Source organism: Colletes latitarsis, chromosome 1, assembly GCF_051014445.1.
Source record: "Colletes latitarsis isolate SP2378_abdomen chromosome 1, iyColLati1, whole genome shotgun sequence".
NCBI lineage: Eukaryota > Metazoa > Arthropoda > Insecta > Hymenoptera > Colletidae > Colletes > Colletes latitarsis.
In genome coordinates this window covers 50,327,130-50,348,393 of record NC_135134.1, presented here as the reverse complement: position 1 = coordinate 50,348,393, position 21,264 = coordinate 50,327,130, and the positions used below count along the sequence as shown (strand labels likewise).

Here is a 21,264-nt window from a genome sequence, read left to right as displayed (position 1 = left end):
GGTTGTCCTCGTCCTTTCTTCAGATAATTGCTAGTTAGGTAACCAAGTAGCAATTTATTGGTCCATGGACGTCTGAAACAAACAGTAACCAAGAGTAAGCGCGGTCCTGATAACATCGATACTTTCTAAAAGGATACGATTTCAATTAAGAAATCGATGGACTTTGTTATAATTTAAAATCGACCGATACAAGGCATCGAAGTTTGGTCTAAACGTAACATCATGTTTGAGTTAGGGCGTAATTATAAGTTTCCTGAGAAGACAGTATAATATCCAAGTTTTTGTTTGATGGTTAGTTCTTCCGAAACTTCGTCTCGATTTACCCGGCGTCGAAAACGCGCAAATTAATCCATCTTGGAGGAAAGCAACTTCGTTTACTCATGATCGCAGTTTCGTTATGTAAACAGCTTCACGAAAGATTTTTTACTTATTTCTACAGACGCCATTGCAACTTTAAATAATACTAGCTTCAGCTGGAAGCAAAATGGTCGAAGTAGAAAGCAGGGCGCTTTCAGCATGGCGCAGTGTAATTTGCTTCGTTCCTTCGACGGCACGAAAAACAATAAGACGGAGGAGTCACGTAGGACACCGGTTAGCGATATAATGTGCTTCTTTACCGAGAAAGAAACTACGAAGAATGAAAAGTTTAATTAATTGATCGCGATTTCACCCTGCACGGATCAAACTTTCCACCGCTCCAGTTACATTCTTCGCGTTCTATGGGCGAAAGGAATCAATTCTGTCAAACTGCTGGTCGAAGGAACGTAAATCAAAATTGATTGGGGAATGGAGTTGCTCTGTTCTCCGTTTTTATTTCGTCTCCTCCCAGCTACTATCTAAAATTGACGTAAGAGCTTTTGTAAAACGGGTCAAAGTCGATGGGGAGCGTATCGAAAATTCTACCGTTTGCTGGTATAATGGGGCTTGAATCGAGTTTCGTACTTCTTAGGGCTTTCGAACGAGTAGAAGCACATTATAATGGAAAAAAAATTGTTTGAATATCTCTCTGCACGGTTCTGGAGTTTATTGCTAATATCTGTTTCGAAATCCGAGAGTTATCGTCCTGAACTTATGTTTGTTTAACGCAAAATATAATTGGTTTGTGTGAAAATTAATTTTGAAAATTCGTAGGACATCGAGTAGAATCGAGTTGGCGCGTCTGACCATATTCGACTCTTTCTACTTGCTTTTGTATTTAAAAGCATGGATCGTAGTATGATATTATCGGATATTCATCGATTTCTCTATATTCTAACTATTGGATCTAAAACCAGTTAAAATAAATAATGACATTCCACTGTCAACGTTTGCAAACGCTAATGCAAGTAGAAATATCAACCGATGGTCGGACGCGTTAGCAAAGACGTACTCGATCGCGTGCCCGACGAATTTTAAAAGTTAATTTTCTCGAAAGATCGCGATTATACATTTTCAATTTATACTAATAATTAAGCGATAAACTTTTATTTTCTGTTTCTTTAAGTTCATTCAATATCTTCTTTCATATAACGAAAATACCACGTAATTCACGATGTATGTTAATTAAAATCCTCCCATCGATCCGTTATTGTGCTCTACCTAAAATTAAATGAAAATTCATTCCCCCGATGTACCGTTTGAAAGGAAATAATTTCCGTGTTCGATAATACAACATTCATAATTAGGAGTGGTTCGAAAGAATGGATCGTTTCTGTTGTTCAATGATCATAATTTATCTTCCCGTGCAAACTCAACCTGCGAATATACATATTCAGTCCATTTATTGCTGTTTGCAATTTGCGATCCCTATTATTCGCCGATGAATGCAACATCTTATGCAACGCGCGTAATACGTAGAAACCTCGACAAGACGCCAACGTACACGATTTCATATTTCTTACTCGCAGCCATAGAACGAGCGCCTGCAGTCGACTTAATTAGCTGGAAATATTCGCGCAAGTGGTTCTTAGCAAATTAAAAATTACGACGCAGAACGAACCTTCGTATCGCGTAATTTTTACAAAGTACCCGTCGCTCGTGTATTATTCACCCGTTCGTTGAATTTAATTCCCGGATGAAACGCGCAATTTGATCGGCCGATTCCTTCAATGACGACCGACAACACGATATTTGGAACCGAGAAAGGATGATTGGGCTTACCCGTTTCAATCGGTTGTGGTTAATTGGCGGCAACGGTAATAATTCAATATCCATCCGGGTAATAATTGAGTACTCGTCCAGGTATAGGTTTAGCACGAAATCCTGGTATCATAGTTCGACAGAAACCTATCGAAACTCGATATCGATTTCGTTACGCAAATTTATTAACAGAAGTCGACGGAATAGACAAACTCGCACTTTTCTGTTTCATTCTCGGTGCTAAGAAAGATGTAATCTTTTGTTACAGGGGTCGTTCAATAAGTCCTTAGGAAATCTAAGACCTGGCGTTCGTAGCATCGAAAATGATTTGTTTTTAGCAAGCATCATGGCTCACTAGACAACTGTCAAAGTTTCAGTTATATCCACCACATGGTTTCATTTTTATCGTTGATCGAAGCAAGGAACTTCCTCTTGCATCAAGACAATGCACAACACCTGTGCAATTTCGATGGCCAAAATCATGGAATTAGTTCGAATTATTACAACATCCACCGTATTCACCGGATTTCGTCAAACAAAATTACTAAAAATGAAAAAAAAATTTTTTAAAAAAATCGACAGGGGGTAGGTGCCTAAATTTTTCGGCGAAAAAAAAAAATTTCAAATCGTTCTAAAAAAAATACTTTTGGCTGCAGGGGTCAATTACAATCATTTTTGGTGAATAGACATACCCCCGAAATCCTACCCACTTTCTAGAAAAAAATTCGAGAAGGTGTGAAATTTTTCGACGAAAAAAAAAAATTTCAAATCTTTCTAAAAAAATTATTTTCAGTTCCGGGGGTCAATTACAATCATATTTGGTGAATAGACATACCCCCGAAATCCTACCCACTTTCTAGAAAAAAATTCGAGAAGGTGTGAAATTTTTCGACGAAAAAAAAAAATTTCAAATCTTTCTAAAAAAATTATTTTCAGTTCCGGGGGTCAATTACAATAATTTTTGGTGAATAGACATACCCCCGAAATCCTACCCACTTTCTAGAAAAAAATTCGAGAAGGTGGGAAATTTTTCGACGGAAAAAAAAAATTTCAAATAGTTCTGGAAAAATTATTTTCGGTTGCGGGGGTCAATTACAATCATATTTGGTGAATAGACATACCCTCGAAATCCTACCCACTTTCTAGAAAAAAATTCGAGAAGGTGTAAAATTTTTCGACGAAAAAGAAAAATTTCAAATCTTTCTAAAAAAATTATTTTCAGTTCCGGGGGTCAATTACAATAATTTTTGGTGAATAGACACACCCCCAAAATCCTGCGCATTTTCGAGGAAAAAAATTCATTATGGGCGAAACTTGAAACGTTAATAACTTTTTAACGAAGCCTCCATGAACAAATTGGTATTCTTGATTTTCGTCTTATTTTGGCCTCTAGAATCCCCCATTACAATTTTTCCCATGGATGACCGAACACCCTGTATGTATATACACTCCTCGACTACTCAATATCCCGTCGTCCAAGGCAGAGACTGCTAAAAAGTCTTACCGATGAGCTTCTCGTATGGAGATCGTCTATCTACGCGTGATATCGTATCGAGGAGTCCGTTAGAAGCCCCAGGGGAAGCCCCGGAGACTCTCGTAACGTCCCACGGAGAAGAATATCCGGGGGCTAGTTGCCGCGACGAAGAGTTTTTAAAATACCCAAGGACGACGAATGTGGGGGAGCAGAAAGAGACCAGGAAACAGAAAGAATACGTTAACTTTGACACGCGGACCTGGCAGAAAAGGGGAAACTAGAGATGGTAAACATTTGGGAAAGACTTGCTTTGTTTGCTTTGATAATAAACTCGAAGGAAATGGAAATTTCCTCCGACGCTATATCGTTGCGATATGTACCGCGAGAGTGGAGTGAATAAACAGCCCTCGATTGTCTTTCTTAATAATTACGAAGGAACAGAAAGATCGTTAATTTTCAGTTGCTACAACTGTGACCCAATGCGGGGAGAATGAAAGGGCGTACGTATACCGATCGCCTGCAAATTGGACTGTTGCCATCTGTGATTGTCACCGATATTATCGTTCAATTATAGGAACAATCGACGCGAAACGAGCCGCTGGAACGCCCGCATTCAAAGTCAATCAACACGCCCCAACGCTCTTTAAGTCCTTTTCCCTTAACTTTCGGGCTCTTTGTGAGCCTTTATTTTCAATGCAGGTTAAATCCTTTCGAAACTACTATTCCAACGCGAATCGACCTATTTTTATTGTGCCCATCCGACGCATGGCGTCCCGTCGAGTCCATCCTTTTCACCCCTTTCATCCTGCATCGTCTCTTCGTTCGAGCGAGGACCCTTTCGAGCACTCGATAACCGTTGCGTGACTGGTGCTTCCCGGTACTAACGAGAGAAGTGCCCCAACTGTCTTTGATTTCATTAAGCTTTTGTCAAATAACGATGCACAGAATCGTGTGCGTGGAATACGAAACGTATAAACGATTAAATGGGATCCTGGGCCCTGAGATCGATTCTGCAATCTCTGTTAAAGACTGTATCGTTAACGAGCAGAAGATTCTGTAAAGAAATTCTGTTGCTATTACATTATATTGACTTAAACTATCGGAGGAAAAACTATTGCACCGTCATCCCCCGGCAGAACGTACGCGTTTGTCGAGAACATTTGATGACCCCGACTCGAAACTATGCCGCCACAAAGTTCTTTTCGATCATACATGATCGAGGCGTCATCTAGCGTCGAAGACAACGGACTATTTCTCGACAAACTTGGACGTTCTGTTCGTAGATAGTAGTGCAATCGTTCGTACAATGGCGCACTTTTTTAATATTAAAATAAACTGGATTAAATTTATTAAATAGACCAACGTATACAATTTTAAGTTAATATATATTACAAGTTAAATAATTAAATGTACAAAGTACTGATACGCATCACGATCCAAGAATTCAAGTTCTGTCGCCATAGCGACGAATCGATCGTGTTCTTTTCAAACAAGCGTTCGAGAAACAATTGACCAACGAGGATTAAATCTTTTTTACAATAAACGAGCGACAAAACCTTGTTCGATTACAGAACTTGAAACATCATGAACAGCTTGACGTTAGACGGATACGCAGATTGCGTTAATTACAATCTGAAAGAGAAGGTAAGAAAGATAATCTAGTTGTCGCATGGCCGTTGAAACACGTGTTTCAGAATCATTTATACCCGAATTAAAAGTTTCATTAACGTTTTACAACTGCCTCAATATTACACGAAACGGGATTTAATTTTAATTTTTTAACGAACGCGTTAATTCTGAATCAGGAGAACAAACGTGCTGAAGAACAGCGTCGACACCTTCTTCATCTTATAGTAGCCTATCTGGAAAATCAGAGGTAAATACTCGTGAAATTATAGTTTCTTGTCTTAAAATCGAAAGCAGCCAAGACGAACATAGCACTGATTTTATCTGTCTTAGTTGTTTTAATTGCAAAAATGAACCACAGAAACGCAATGGCGTCGCACGTCTGCATTTAGCCGTAAGGTTCACGATGTTTCGAACAATAATTAAATACTTTCCGACATATAACAAATAATATATTCAAAAAAGAGAACGAGGAATAATTTGTTCCTGATACTTTTCCCAAACAAGCCGATACTTTTGTCGGTTAACGACGATAGTAATTAACGAGAAGAGTACTAAAATCGAACGAAATGTAAGCTATAGAAAATCCATCGTTTGCAGTTTGACGGAATCCGCCAATACGCTTATAACAGAAGCACGTTTATGCCAAAACATTCAGGTTTGCGATAACGTGGATCTGGAAATGATTCTTCTGGAATACAACAGTTATTACCACATGAAATTCAACAAATACCCCATTCTGTGTAAGAGAGTCGAATCGTCCGGTAACAAGAACGTAATGTAAGCAAATATTTATTGACCGAATAGACTCTTTTATATCTCTGACACTCGGATATTTCGCTTTAACATTGTTTAATTTGTCACGAATTACAATCTCGAATTTTACAGAGAAACCAAGAAGAAATCCAACCAGCATAACAAGGCCAAGAATAAAAATAAGACAAGAAAGGAGACAGACCTCCAAACAACCAACTCTGATTCCAATAATGATATCAACGACGCAATCACGGTGAAGTCGATTTTTCACAACGAATGCGATGATGTAGCTGCCACGGTAAATGCTCCTCAACAATCATACTCTAAGATATCGAAGTCCATCGAAAATCTCTACACGACGGATTCCGAATTGCACAAGATGGCCGAGGTGATCTCGAAAGTAAGTCCTATTCGAAGCCAGGGCGTTTCGTACGTTCGATGCACGAGAGATTTTGATTAAAAAATTTCATTTCAAATTGTGCGCTTACGCAGGAAATTGTGCTAACAAATTTTAACGTTCACTGGGATGACGTGAAGGGCCTCGAGGATTGTAAAACAGCCATAAAGGAGGCCGTCGTGTACCCCTTGAAATACCCCTTTTTTTTTAACGAGAAATTTCCCCCTTGGAAAGGTATTCTACTCTATGGACCACCCGGCACAGGTAAACTACGATTGTTTCTTCGTGACAGCAATTAGGACTTTTACTCTAGAATATTCACAAAAAAAAAAAAAAAATAAAAACGATAAACAGGTAAAACCATGTTGGCGAAGGCGGTCGCAACGGAGTGCAATTGCACGTTCTTTAACATAACAGCCAGCTCGTTGGTCAGTAAATGGCGAGGCGATTCCGAGAAATATATTCGCGTAAGTTAACTTGCGTCCTTCTATCAAGCTAGTAACTTCCTTGTCGAGACTAGAATACCTCGACAAATAAAATCGTAATTATAAAAGGTATAGCCGATTAGGAAGGTCAAAAGTGTCCCTAAATCAAATTCATCTAAAACTTAAATCACAATTTACTAATACACGCCATTAAAACGGACAGGTTCTGTTCGATCTTGCCTACCAACGATCGCCCACGATTATCTTTATCGACGAAATCGACTGGATAGCCACGGAAATTGAGAATAGTCCATTATCCGAACCAGCAAGAAGATTTAGAGCCGAACTTCTCTCTAGGCTGGATGGAATAACGTCTCAAAACAATTCGAATATTGTTCTAATGGCCACCACTAATGCCCCTTGGTGAGTAGAAGCAATGCAACCTCGACCAAAATAGAGCATTTTAAAAATAATTTAAAAAGTTTTGCGTACCTGTATACGTATATGACGGGGGTGACGAACTTCACCGAGAACTATAAGAGTGGGGGTATGGCCCACGACTGGTGCCAGTTCATTGTCCCTGATGTACTTACGGATTCCACCTGAAACATTAGATATATAGAACTTGAAATTTGATTTACGTCATAACATTTTAACATTCTTATCCGTCATAGGCATCCTTAAAACAAAACTTACAGTTACAATTTTGTCTTATATATTAGGAACATAGATGCAGCTTTATTAAGGCGCCTGGAAAAACATGTTTACGTATCGTTGCCCGATTCAGATATTCGATCCCGTATGTTTGCGTCTTATATTTCACAAGATATAATGAAGTTGGAAAATATGTTAGATATGATTAACAAAACGAAATATTATTCTGGTGCTGACATAAAAATGCTTTGCAAAGAAGCGTGGATACTTCAAGAAACTCCGATTTGGATACGTCATGAGAAGAAAGAAGTATCCGCGTTGAAAACAAACTATGAAATCACAGATTTTAATTGTTTGGAACTAGCGCTAACATACGTGAAGCCCACAGCAAACAAATTAATATCTAAGTACACTACATGGAAAAATAATTAACAGAGATGAACTGACATATTTTAAAACACAAAGTTATTTTTACTTCTCTCGTTTGATGTTACATTCCATAGATGTCCTAAGAAGGAAATAACCGAAACTACTGTACTTTATTTGTTTATTATCAATTAATAGTAAATCTTAATAAATAAACACGTTCGTAATTCTTGTTCTATTGTATTATTTTATAAAAAGTATATTCAGAGTAGAAAAACATTTATACAATCAGCAATTTTTTCTTTTCTCCTGATTACTTCTCGCTTGTTTCAAACCATGATAATAACCTGCGAAAGAATGAAACGCGATTGATTAAAAATGTAACTGCTGTGGAAATTAATTATGAAATAATTACCTGTGTGAAAACCACTGATGTACCAAGACATTAACATACTCGAAAGTGCATCTGCGTCGTTGTCTGGAAGCCTGAAATGTTTCTTAATTAAAATTACATGTAATTGCCTGACTGAGATTCGAAGTTATTCAATTTCACACGTGCTATGTTAATTTTATTAGGATTTTTAGAATTTTCTAATAATATAAGCCAGTTTGCACAAAAGTACCTAAATTTTGTACTTACTTAGCCATCAACTGAGGTGGTAAGGGCGGTGCAGGCGGCATCATGTCTATCATTGAATTGAAAGATGATCCAGGCACTGAATACTGCTTGTCCATTTTTATTTCTTCCCATTCGCAATCCATTTTTTCTCCATTAGATTTTTTAGAGTTTGCAATTGTAGGAAAACTTGTTTCATCAATATTTGTATTGTCTTCATTTTTTTCTGCCAGAGCCGCTTTTTGCTGAGCTATTTGTCTTTGCAAACCTTCTGATTCTAAAAGAGAACTCATATCTACCTTCTCCGTGTTACCATATCCTAAACACATTGAAACAAGTTTCATTGTTACAGAAATCTATCTATTATATGCAATGTATTTATTAATTTTATTCTATTCGAAATAATCAGTTTGGAACCATTACCTACAAATTTCACAATACAAGTTCCACTGTTCTCAAATATCTTTGAGATTATAGCTTCATAAATTTGTCCATCCTCTGAGTACACTGCACGACAGGGTGCCCCAGTGATCCATTTCTGTACAGGCAAAACACATTTACCAATTATTGTAATTGGTAAAATAAGCACGACGATTTCAAGTTATTAACTTGATAAGTTTAAAACTGTATCTTGTATCGGAATTCCGATATAATAAAATCATAACCTTATATGGTTTATTTGCATGTCGAGATTGTATACAATTCTGTGACTTTTGTTTGGACTGCAAATTTTGAATGTCCATGCCCATTCGTTTAGTGACTTCCTCCTTTGCTAAATTCACTGCTTTATCGTACGCTTTTATCAACGCACTGTCATCCCAAACATCTTCGTTATCCGCATTTGTACCCTTAGAAACACAAATAAATATTGCGAAATGTATTCAAACATATTACTTCCCTTCGACAAAGCATTTATTTTTGTAAGACTACAGAAATCAGTAATTGCAATATTTTTTGCATTGTATATGTATATAACTAAAATATTAGTTTTATACAAGCTTTAAAAATATTGTAACCTCGATCCAATATTTAAAAACAAGTGCCATACATTTCCGTTTCCCCGGACAAAAAGCACATTATCGTCCGCCATTTTATACAAGCAAATTCATCCGAGTATCAAATTTATTCTCAAAAAATTTTCTGTTACATCAATTCAAGTCTGACAAACGGTAAACAATGGTTGCACTAAGGTCGATGGTAAATTACAAAGACGATAATTCTTAGAAACGGTTACTAGGGATGCGTTCTGTTAAGTTGCATTAAGATTCGTTTTCACGTATGTACTACTATTCGTAAATTTTATAGTTTAAGGTTATCTGTAGGTCAACATACACATAATTAAATTTGCCTTTTTGTCAGTTACGATAGTCTAGTAATTAATATATATCGTTCCATTTAAGAAAACGTCACGATTTTGAAATTTTGAAAAACGTCATTCTGATATTCTTTCTATCATCGAAAATAAATGAAATATTTAAAATACTCAAATTAGGTGAAACACCCTGTGCATGTACTACATACAGAGTGTTTCTTTTATTTTGCAGATCCTAATATTTTCGTTATTTTTGCTAGTACAAAATACTTTGTCAGGACAAATTTGTTTGGTTTCAGAACTGAGAATATTATGATTTATGTTTCTTTCTCAATGTCATTTTTCCCGAATTTTCAATTCAACGTGACTTTCACCATTGTTCGCTATATGATGAACTCTACATATTGAAGGTTATGAATGCGACAAGTTCAAGGCTGTCTCGTGAATATCTGAATTTCTACATAAATTTACAATAAATTCTCTTCTTTCTTTAGCTTTCGCAGTGACATTTATTGGTAAAAAAAAATAACTAAAGTAATACAATCTAAAAATATAATGTAACATGACAATATAATTAATAATATTGTACGACCGAAATTCGCAGTTGAATCGAGCGAGGACAAAGAAAAGTTAGATTGGTACATAGTCGTGACTTTAGTATACGAGCCAATCACAGTCAAGAACAGCTTCCACGCTCTTCTAATTAAAACTCTTTGTTCCAAGGTAACTTAGAGAAAGACCAAAAAAGAAAAGGGTTAGCATGCAACCCGTGCCCGAATCCAGTATCGTCATCTGGGCTGCATAATTTGTTTCATTTGAGGGGTATATGGCTCAATTCACGTTACCCCTTCTCCTTCACGGTGAGCTTCTAGTTGTCACACGACCGAAACGCTAAATGGTACATACATGTGTAGGTTATATGTCCGAAATTCGTTCCCAAAACTTAGTGATACATATTTAAGAAGGAATAGTCAGTTCGTTGGATCGATAATTTATCATAGTATTCAGGTATCGCGGAAGTATTACCAGATCATTGTTATTTCATAGCGATTCATACAACTCGTTGTCCGAGGATTAATCACGTCGAGGTTAGATGTTTCGAAAGGTTTAAACCGCTCCTTTATGATCGGTGACAAAGTGGTTGTGCAAACGCCATCTAATGTTTCAGCCGTGTGACAACTTGAGAAAAAAGGGGATAGGTTTGACGTGCCATATTCCCCTTAAATGGATCGAATTAATGATACACGCTCGACTCAAACGATTCTGCCCAACTATCGTTTCTACACGAAAGACGTTAAATGCGTTTCAACTTTCGATTGGTAGAATACGAATCGCCGATTTTGTTCTGCCAATCGGCAGACAGAAAGCAATTAACGCTTTCCGTGCACTTAGAATGGTATAAACAAGCTCGTTTCAACAATATCGTCGGGGTTAAAGTGAGAAAGTGAGGGCGAGTGAGATACAATGGCATCTTCGTCAAATTCCAGAGAATGGTGGGGATAATACGCGACAGTTAAAAAAACAGAAATTGCGCAACTTGAGAAACAGTACTGCGTTTGTGTATCATTAGTATATTTCCAAAGTTAGAATAATTATCAAAATCATGGCATTGAATCCTAAACGAAGGATACAACATTCGTTTGGCGAACGTTTACAAATTGTGCAGAAGCTGAACGACGGTGCGACTGTTGCTCAGCTTGCAGCCGAATATAGCGTCAACAAGAGAACTATATATCGATATCGAAAGAACGCAGCATCGCTTCGACAAGTCTCGGAAAGGCTGAACTCTATGGATTTCAAAAAAAGACCTACAGTACAATACAAAGATGTAGACGCCCGGCTACACACGTGGGTATTAGAAAGACGAGCATTAGGAGACAAAATAACCGATAGTATTATGCAGGAGAAAGCTAAAGAATTGCACGAGGAATTTGGCGGTACATCGAATTTTGCAGCTAGCCGCGGTTGGCTCGAATGTTTCAAAAGGAGACACGGTATAGGACGTAGGGGCTATCGAAAAAAGGGGTCTGAAGCAAACGAATCAACTACGAATAGACTTATAGACGAATTAGCGGGAGTATTGTTCCAAAAAGACGTTTACGAAGAAAATGTCTATAATATGACTGAGACTAGTTTAATGTGGAGAGTTCTTCCGCAAAGAATATTGGCTGACGATGAACGGCCGACGGATGAGAAAAGAATGAAAACAGAACGCGTTACCGTGGCGCTTTGTGCTAATATCACTGGCACGCACAAACTGCCACTACTTTTCATCAATAAATACCCAAATCCGAGAGCTCTGAAGCACTGCCGACACATTTTGCCGGTAGTGTATAAAAGTCAATATAACGCTTGGATGGACGAAGATATTTTCAACGATTGGTACACGAATCATTTCATGCCCACTGTTTGGCAGCATCAAGCACAGGGGCGACGAATGGGGAAAGTGATACTGTTGGTTGACAGCGGTTGGGAAGATATACTTTCTCAACAAACAGAGGAAGATTCCCAGGCGAAAATAATTTTTTTACCACCCGATAGGACTTCGATGGGTCGGGGTGTCATTGCAGAATGTAAACAACTGTTTCGACATAAATTACTCCATCGGGTATTTCGGTGTTACGATGGAGTTAGGCAATTTTACGCGGATTACGATATAAAAGACTGTATCGATTTAATTAGCGACTCGTGGAATGACGTAACGGCGGCGAACATTAAGAATTCGTGGGGGAAACTTTTGTGTCAATCGCCCACGACCGGAGACTTTGAAAAGCAGGATTTTACAGCCAATATTCAACAGGAGTCCGAACAATTCGCGATAAACGTTACATTCGAAGAAATAAAGGAATGGATTTCTGAGTGCGAGCAAGCAGAGTCGTCCGCCACAGAAGAGGACACAGTCGAAGGACCACATTGTGGAATAGAGGAAGAAGAAATCGATCATACATTTAATAACTTGGCGATGTGGGCGGAAACGGAACCTAAAGTTATTAACGTTCATACGCAATTTTTAATTGATTATTATAATCAAAAATAATATTCATACACAGACAGTTAAGCATGTGTTATAACATTTATTTTTATACCTCTCCTCTGACCCTCGATAGACCTAGATATATCGGATTTGGTATTATGTTTATTCTAAAAAACTTCATCCATCCGATTATTGTGATTTTATAACGATAATGTAAAAATGCAAAAACATATTATTTTTCTTGCTTCGGTGATTCATTAATTGAGTTTTCGATCGCATATACGTAGTAGATAACACGGGGCTTGTTTCGTATAAGCTGTTCCAGAAAGTGACGGGGATAACTGCGCAGACAGTATAAAAGACAATATAGACTGGACCTGCGTCAACTTGACAGGCAATATTTGTTGAAGACCTCGGAACATACGCTGATATTAGTTGCCCCCTGGTGGCAAGTCGGAAATACCTTGTCATTGAGCCTGTGGCACGTGCTTAGTACACGTCACACGTGGTAGGAAGTGTTTCATAACCTACTGTTCAAAGAAGCTCAACAGTATCGTATTAAAATGTGAAAGTTTCTGTACGAAATTCGATTCGGTCGACTAGTATTCTCCGTGATTCCTTCACAGTTGTTAGTGACATTAATCGTACATTTATGGTATTCTAACAGTGAAGAATGGCGGTAGTAAATAAATTTCAAAAGTTATCAAGATCGATTCTCGGTATCGCTTCGAGTTATTCAAAATACAAAAACGATACCTTGTTGCCCCTTTTATTAGCAACGAGGGGAACTTCGACTACGCCAACGCGTTCGGAGAAAGAAGAGTAAGTAATGTCGTTTTTCTTTCGTTTTATTTAGCATCTTTCCAGTGTTAGGTACCGATATAACAATTTGAAGAGATTGTGCGATATTATTTCATAAACTTCCTCGATAGTGTTTCAACGTTTTGACGTTTTCCGTTACGAGAATCACAGCATTTTTTAAACAGTAGGAATTTGATTTTTTCATATTCTACAGAACAGTTGTTGCAATAATATCGTACAAAATAATTTATGAAATTGTTAACTGTATTTCACTCATTCTCAGAGTGAATATAACGTTTGTTAAATCAAGTGGGGAGAGAATCAAAACAAAAGGCAAAGTGGGTGATACTATCTTGGATATTGTAGTAAATAATGAAATAGATCTAGATGGCTTTGGTAAGTACACATAATTTTAACAATTTTTCATGATTTTCACTCAATGCAAATTTGTAAACATATGCTTTGAGATTTATTGTGTAAACCTTAATTTCTAAGGGATTGATATGTGCTCAAATTTTAAAGATAATTATATTATTGCACATAGAAAGGGTCATGGTGTTTTTATTGTTTCCTCTATTTTATCGATAAACTATATTTCTTAAGAAAGATAGTTAATGTTAACATTATAGAATTTATGTAGGTGCCTGTGAAGGTACATTGACCTGTAGCACGTGCCATGTAATATTTTCAAAAGAAGTGTATGAGAAGCTTCCTGGTAAACCGACAGATGAAGAATTAGATATGCTTGACCTAGCATATGAGGTAACTGACACGTAAGTTGAGAATAGCAAAGAAATTTTATACATTTTACTTTTATATATATAATATTAATCCATTGAAAATATTATTTTTTTATTGTGCTTTTATTAATGTTTCATTCCCTTAAGATATTTGTGTGATTCTGTTGTCAAGTAATCTCCTAAGGCGGGGGGCACACGAGCGTCGAAACGACGTCCGTTTTTATGTCCTTCCTTGTCTTACAATTGAAGAGACATAGGAACGCCGATCGTGTCTGTCTTCGTTGTTTTCAATTGCAAGACAAGGAAGAACATAAAAACGCACGTCGAATCTTTACTTTTCTTTGGTCAGATCTTATGAAAGTAAGATCACAGAGTTGAATAAATTTTCGTAGTTTTCTATTCATGCATTTACATTCATTGGAATCTGAATGCCAATATTAACCTACTTGTAGAAGAAATTGAATTTCAAGTGTTATTTAATGAATTCTATAGAAAGTGTCGCATATTTATCAATACCTTATTTTATTAAGCAATAACTAATAAATTTCAAGAATTTTATATCGAGTTTTCCAATTATTGGTTCCAGGTCACGACTAGGCTGCCAAATAGTAATGACTAAAGAACTAGATGGAATTGAAGTAAAAGTACCATCGACGCTTAACGACCAAAGAGCGTGACGATATTTTATCATAGCTCTATAAGAATTTATATGATTATTCTGATGTCAGCCGCTGAAATTTAAAAATTAAATATACAAAATAAATAAATTTATTCTTTAATATAAAGCTGATGTACATATTGTAGCATATCTGCAATATTTTGTATGTAATAGTAAGAGCATGCAAAGTTAAAGATTTGTTACTCGTACGTTGCCACTGTATAAAACTAGTATAAATACAGAGAGACTAGAGTCTTTGTTTTTAGTACATCTTAAAATTAAAATCAAAATATAAGTCATATGTTTATCATACATAATTTACTTATGCGGTAAAATTTTTGTATAGTTGCATTCTGAATTTCCAACATTGTAAATAAAGTTACTCCAAAGACAAGCTTGTTGTGATTTTCTTTTCGATTTCCTTTGTTTAAAATTTTCGACTACTTAAAAATGTGGTACTTACTTTTTTCAACGAATTTCATGTTTTAAAACGTCTACTAAATACTTGATAGAACTTGAATCCCCATTATTTGTTCAGAATAATTTATTTTTTTCTTAACTAGGTACATACTGAATACATCTATTAAATTGGTATTTTGTAAGTACCAGTACATAAAGCTAAAACACTTTTGTACTATGCATGTTATACATGGACCCAACAAATAATTTAACTCATGTATTGTCACGTGTTGCGTGTAAAATGTTCTATTGCTACACTACTTACAGATTCGGTATAAAGTATACATTACGTTGTTATGAAATGTACATATTTTCATTTGCTTACTCTACCCAGTTCAAATATAACTCAGAATGTAAGTGATATATCTATATATTCTGTATCTTTTTATATACTATTTACACACGCAAGAGTCCGAGAATCATAGTGGTCTATGTCGGATACAACACATTTTTACAAAATCATGCTTTTGTATATTGTTTAGAAAAAATTCAGCCTTCCTGTGTTTTTTATTTTTATCGATTTTAATATCGAATTAACTTCAAATTTTTTTATTTACACCACTATGGATCTTAGTCCCTCACATATCGACCCGACCTCTATAAACATCACTTTAACAATACTTTGTAAAAAAAAGCTAATGCGAAGTTGTCGAATTTTTATGTCATAAAAAATCATTAACTCTTTTTTAAATGTTTCTTTGAACGAATCGGGCATTGCAATTACGATTAAACAATGGAAATTAAAGTACTCTCGACACTCTCTATTATACAAAATTTGTCCACGTAGTGTCGACAATTGTAAAGACAATAAACACCTTGTAAACATTTACCCTGTTAAGCAACGATTTATCGAAAATCGTAACACGTTCGCTACCATCATTCGGTTTAAAAACGTCCATCATAGGCCGCCTTGAATTCGTAGTGATTTTATTTAATATAGTATATGCGTTTAACTATGTACAAATAAAATTTATTAAACGGGCCAACAGAGTATTTTGAATGTGTCGAACATAATGTGACATTGGTCTTCTACATTATTTGTTTATATGGATATAAAAGAAAAAAATAATTGCAGTTACACGTATGTAACACATGGTAGCGAATGTGTTAAATTACAATGGAAAAAAAAATTTCAAAATAAATGTATGGGAATATCGAAACAAGACGATGAGACCTGGAAAGATCTAAACGAAAAAAAGGTCGAAAAATGTTGAAACATAGACTACTTACAAAAACAGTTACGAAATATCCAATTAACTTGCATTTATTTATTATTTATTATGTTATACCGAGAGGAAGTAGATTATCGTTAGTCGTATCAAACTCTCGTATTATTATTATGCATTTATATTTTTGCAATTATTTTGGTATAATATTTTGATATTGCGTAATCACAGCTGTATTATAAATACATACTTATGACTGTGTTGAAAATTTGACAAATCTAGGTACATGCGTCATTTGTAAGATTAGAAAATCACAAATTTTTATGACAGGCTTATTTAGGAGACCTATAATAACTGGCCTTTTCCTTCTTTTGTTTGTTTGCGAGTAGTACATGTTCTTAAATTCTTCGATTTCTGTTTTTTTTTTAGATCGTCGTATGTATTCAAATACATCGAATCGTATTTTTCCGAGTCTTGCGTATCGAATGATCATTGATTTTTCTTTTTGTTTTACACTTAACTAAGAAAAATTATAAATATGCTCACGTACAAATAATGTTCAATAATTCAAAAATAAACACTCTACTAATAAGAAAAGAAGATATATATATATATGATATATATATATATATTGTTATTCTTATAATTTGCTCTATACAAAGAATTGATTGTCTTTTACAGAGGGCACATGCAACAAAATGTATTTTTATTGCCGTTCGAATAACTCTAAGCGTTTAAGTCTAAACTTATATCGGTCTCCAACTTAGTATTTGTAATTATTGGAAGCGATTAAGCTATAGCCTGCATAAAAAAGGAACAAACACAAAGTATAAACGATTAAATAGTAGAATCAAGATGATTTACATTCGATATAAATCTGATGAAGTTCAAATCTCAAATTATCGATTGCCACGGTCTGATGACACGTACGTTTGCATACATTGTACGAGTAATACAATAATTCTACGTAGTTTTAATGCGATGCGTGAAATTAAGCTGATAATTGTAAAAGAAAATTAGAAAAAAATGCATACAATAAAAAACAAACATACGTTTAACCCCTTCGTGCACACGTCAGTTTGTTTCAACTTCAGCTTCTTTTAACCTCTAAATTAAGTACTGTATAATGTAGATTGGTTTCTTGGTCGATTCACTATTGCATTGAAAAATCACACTAAATACGATTACAAGTACCAGCCTCAAAGAATAAACCATAAAAGGAAAATACACAACTGATATTGTAACAATATAAATTGACTGAAACGATGGCGAACAATTTGATCGTCACGAAGGGATCAACTCGTTCGATAAAAATGGATTCACTCTATTTTTAATGGAATGCCCTTAATTATTTGTCAACCAACGACTCAGCCTTCTATACTTCGAGATTTGAACTCTGTAAAAGCTTCTTACACGTACGCTACGAAGAACTTGTAATCGCATGATCGCGCGATAGTCAGAATCCGAAAATCTTATTCTTTCGTGAAAACGAAAGTAACCTAGGACTAGAGGTTTCGCATGATTAATAATAATAATAAAGAAATGGCAAGATCCATGCGGGTATAAATTAGTTGTTTTTTTTTTTATGTGCAGACGTATCGTTTCCGATCCATGACAGTCAACGAGCAACTTCGATATTTTTAACAATTTTCTTTGTAACAATTTCGAATATTCAACTTGTTAGAAATCGACTTCTTAATCAATTTTGTAATTTAAGCTCGTCGTACGTAAAACGTTTATATTATCTTGCAAATGCCTCATTATTGTAATTCTTTCTTTGGAAACGGTCACTCGTTGTTCTCCCACGCCAACCAATAAATCAACTTTGCTGATTCCGTTGCAAATCGTTCGAAAGTTCCGGAACGTGCAACGAAGTTAAACGTAATTTTACAAATAATGTTTCTGCTCCAATGATACGACTCGACAAACTGTAACTTTTCGTAACTCAATCTACAACTTTTCCTTTTTAATTTTAAGTTGCTTCAGAAGAATTCAATTACAGTAGTACTCGCTTTCAAGACCGATATATTTTCCCCAGATTCAAGGATTCATTTCCTTTCAGCAAGTCGTGAGACTTCTCTGTTTCTCGCGTTATATGCTGTCATTTTGTTGCATTTCATTTTTTTTTTTTTTCACTGATTGTTGTCTACGAACTGGGATAGAAATTTTATAGATGAATAACTCTGAATTACTGATTTTAAACTGAAAGGATGCCATAAAAGTCATGGCATAACACACGACTTACATTCCAGCCTATAACATTTTAAATATTAACTTTCTTTTCATATAAAAATTTGTAAACCCTTTCCAAACACGAATAAATATATAAGCAAGATTATAAACTAAAATACTTTGTAGTTTCTTTACAAAAATCACAAGTACAGTATTCCCACGCTAGTCGACTAAGTCTTGTCCCCGCCGAAAAGATGCAGGAGTCATCTCCACCTAAATTTTTTTCTTTGATGTGGGATACTCGTCGATTTGCAGGGTCGGCAACTGTGGATCTAAAAAAACTGGCTGGCTGACCTTGAAAGCGACGCCACGTGGCAGCTACTAATGCAAATTATACAATTTGTATATATCTCATTGCATCTTTATAAAAGGATTATCGATAGATTGGTGAGACTGGTCAGACTATTTTTAATTATACGTAGTTGAAAGATATTTAGAAACAATTTAAATACATTATAATTAAAAATAGTCGAAACGAAGTCCCGTTTAAACTTATTTTGATCAGAATGAAATGGATAGATTAAAAGCAGCAATACAAAAGGAACGACCATCGCTTGTATCCTCAAAAAATGACATTCCTAGATATAGAAAACAGGCGTGGAAGTGTTAATTAATATCGGGAAAGTTATTAAATATGGTACTGTCTCGTTTCTTGCACCAGTCTGCGTCATGTCTGGGATCCGTTGGTGAGTTTTCTTCTCAAGAATCAACGGTTCTTTCACACAGATACGTCTTCGTGGTAGAAGTTGCCTCGTCACTCGTCACTGCCACAAGGTCGACTTTCCTAAAAACCCTTAACTTCTGAGAGCAAGACTCTTCAATAGACCCCAAGTCTTAAGGGATACTTGCGACGGTCTCACCACTACCACTGTTTATTTTCTTTTTTAACTTGAGGGACTATCGACTCGAGTGACCGGCAGCTGTGTAATTAAAAATCCATTTGAGCGGCTCGTTCGAGTTCGATCGGTTTCGAACATAAAGTCTCGCCCAAATGTCTCCGCAAGAAATCTGGCCGACTCGGTTTGATTGAAAGAAGAGGACCAGTACTGTACTATTGGGAGACGCAACTTTGAGACACTAAACGACGCACAGTAAGACAAGAGAACATCTGGCAAAAGTTCAAAATGCGACAATTCGAAAATCCAAAGGTTACAATATATTCTAATAGAATATAGCTTCTAAATTCAGCTCCTGGAGTATTAAAATGTATTTCTGAAACGTCCAGTAGATACTTTAGCGACATTACAAACTACACATGCTACAGGACGCTTGAGTTTATGTCTATACTAATATCGTTTATCGTTGCTGCACCCTACACTGTCGTATTCTTCGTTACGCGATCGATTTAGCCAATAATAACCAAGAACCTGAAAGTCAGTCATTTAGTTTTGGGGGTGTAGTGTCTCAACATCTCGTCTCCCAATAGTACCAAGGTTCTAGAACGGTTCAAATATCGTTGTTACTTTACCCAATAAAGATTCCCGAGCAACGCCATCTTTTTCAGGCTTCAAATTAGAGTGGATCCTCAAACGAGGGACTACTGTATTACCTATTGTTGACTCGCGCGAAAGGGGCAACCCCTTAAAGTCTTCCGATTCACTGTCGATGGACAGATTGCGAGGATCATTGGTCGCAGCGACTGGATCAAAGTAAAAGATCGCGGCGGCACACTGTTGAGGCTCCGGACTCGATCCTAGACCAGAGTGGAGAGTTCGTGGGGGCTGTTGGTGGTCGCGGCGCTGCTGAGATCCAGGGTGGCCGCCGGAAGTCCAGGGCTGACGCTGCCGCTGGCTTCTCGCGGTAGATGTTGCGACCTGTTCAGCTTGTTCCCCGGACTCGGTGGCGACCTGTCCCCGGGCGTGTCCGGCGGCGTGACGATGTTCCTGTGGCTGCTGACGTTCAGGTGATTGTGCGTCGCCGCCATTGGAGCCGGCGATGAGAGCAACAGGGGCGGTGACATCGACACGTGCCGATGATGATGGTGATGATGATAGTGCTGGTATTGCGCCGCTCGTCCGTGCGTCGGATGGTTACTGGCGTTCGTTGGGCCCGTCGGGGGGCCGACTTTCGTCGCGCAGCCCGAGTGGTGCTGCATCGTCAACGGGCCGCGGTGCTGTTGCTGTTGTTGCTGCTGCAGATGCGGCTGGCCGGTCTGATGCTGCTGGAGCTGCTGCTGTCGCTGAAGCTGGACCGCCGCCTCGCACTGTTCGCGCGCCAACGCCTTCACGGCGTTCGTCTTCTCCTGGAAACGAGGACGAGCAACGTTAGTAGGAGGCATGAGAAATCGCGAACGCCTTGGGAAACGTGTCCGCGACGGGCATGCCCGGTTCTATAGGTAACGGGTCGCCAGGGATTCGTGATGGGAATTAAAAGGTGCTTACGGTAAACGCGATATCGATGGGAATACCGTGTTCGATGCGGTTCACGTAAACGACTTAATCGAGCCTTATAGCTAGGGATGGGATCAACATTCGACACAAACACCTAAAA

At 37.0% G+C, this 21,264-nt stretch overlaps 4 protein-coding genes across 8 annotated transcripts in view; 2 read left to right on the top strand and 2 right to left on the bottom strand.

Annotated features, from left to right (window-relative positions):
* The first annotated feature begins 5,176 nt into the window (after nt 1-5,176).
* Nucleotides 5,177-7,882, top strand: LOC143344967 (katanin p60 ATPase-containing subunit A-like 2). Its single transcript, XM_076771623.1, has 8 exons — nt 5,177-5,236; nt 5,398-5,468; nt 5,819-5,998; nt 6,107-6,374; nt 6,467-6,635; nt 6,726-6,838; nt 7,020-7,219; nt 7,519-7,882. Exons 1-8 carry the CDS (start codon nt 5,177-5,179, stop codon nt 7,880-7,882), a joined length of 1,425 nt encoding a protein of 474 aa, XP_076627738.1.
* Nucleotides 7,883-7,980: 98 nt separating this feature from the next.
* On the bottom strand, nt 7,981-9,934 carry Smn (survival motor neuron). 2 transcript variants are annotated; one of them, XM_076762791.1, is made up of 6 exons: nt 9,765-9,934; nt 9,098-9,280; nt 8,856-8,970; nt 8,457-8,751; nt 8,232-8,302; nt 7,981-8,163 (listed from the first exon to the last, which is right to left on the bottom strand). In XM_076762791.1, the coding sequence occupies exons 2-6, from the start codon at nt 9,179-9,181 to the stop codon at nt 8,105-8,107; spliced, it is 624 nt and encodes a 207-aa protein (XP_076618906.1). In that variant the 5' UTR covers nt 9,182-9,280; nt 9,765-9,934; the 3' UTR covers nt 7,981-8,104. The 2 variants fall into 2 exon arrangements, with proteins under 2 accessions (XP_076618906.1, XP_076618829.1); XM_076762714.1 differs by lacking the exon at nt 9,765-9,934 and adding an exon at nt 9,481-9,689.
* Fdx2 (Adrenodoxin-like protein 2, mitochondrial Ferredoxin 2) lies at nt 9,568-15,309 on the top strand. Of its 3 annotated transcripts, none has more exons than XM_076763069.1 (5): nt 9,568-9,708; nt 13,035-13,540; nt 13,803-13,915; nt 14,160-14,292; nt 14,846-15,309. In XM_076763069.1, exons 2-5 carry the CDS (start codon nt 13,392-13,394, stop codon nt 14,934-14,936), a joined length of 486 nt encoding a protein of 161 aa, XP_076619184.1. In that variant the 5' UTR covers nt 9,568-9,708; nt 13,035-13,391; the 3' UTR covers nt 14,937-15,309. The 3 variants fall into 3 exon arrangements, with proteins under 3 accessions (XP_076619184.1, XP_076619030.1, XP_076619111.1); XM_076762915.1 differs by having other exon boundaries at nt 9,580-9,712; XM_076762996.1 differs by having other exon boundaries at nt 9,582-9,708; nt 13,006-13,540.
* A 93-nt stretch (nt 15,310-15,402) lies between these two features.
* LOC143340409 (uncharacterized) overlaps nt 15,403-21,264 on the bottom strand; it is a 41,031-nt gene continuing 35,169 nt past the window's right edge. For both annotated transcript variants that reach the window (XM_076762357.1, XM_076762447.1), the window contains exon 5: nt 15,403-21,016. In XM_076762357.1, the coding sequence (XP_076618472.1) occupies nt 20,468-21,016 (549 nt within the window). In that variant the 3' untranslated portion in view covers nt 15,403-20,467. The remainder of the gene's footprint in view (nt 21,017-21,264) is intronic.

Excerpts from the sequence above, each read along its gene's own strand:
- Smn (XM_076762714.1), bottom strand. The coding sequence starts at position 9,522 with ATGGCGGACGATAATGTGCTTTTTGTCCGGGGAAACGGAAAT. Across the intron at positions 9,281-9,480 it reads TTGTCCGGGGAAACGGAAAT|GGTACAAATGCGGATAACGA; the intron begins GTATGGCACTTG and ends TGTGTTTCTAAG. Across the intron at positions 8,971-9,097 it reads ATGCAAATAAACCATATAAG|AAATGGATCACTGGGGCACC; the intron begins GTTATGATTTTA and ends TTGCCTGTACAG.
- Fdx2 (XM_076763069.1), top strand. The coding sequence starts at position 13,392 with ATGGCGGTAGTAAATAAATTTCAAAAGTTATCAAGATCGATTCTCGGT. Across the intron at positions 13,541-13,802 it reads ACGCGTTCGGAGAAAGAAGA|AGTGAATATAACGTTTGTTA; the intron begins GTAAGTAATGTC and ends ACTCATTCTCAG. Across the intron at positions 14,293-14,845 it reads GCATATGAGGTAACTGACAC|GTCACGACTAGGCTGCCAAA; the intron begins GTAAGTTGAGAA and ends TATTGGTTCCAG.
- LOC143344967 (XM_076771623.1), top strand. The coding sequence starts at position 5,177 with ATGAACAGCTTGACGTTAGACGGATACGCAGATTGCGTTAATTACAAT. Across the intron at positions 5,999-6,106 it reads TCCGGTAACAAGAACGTAAT|AGAAACCAAGAAGAAATCCA; the intron begins GTAAGCAAATAT and ends CGAATTTTACAG. Across the intron at positions 6,636-6,725 it reads CTATGGACCACCCGGCACAG|GTAAAACCATGTTGGCGAAG; the intron begins GTAAACTACGAT and ends AACGATAAACAG.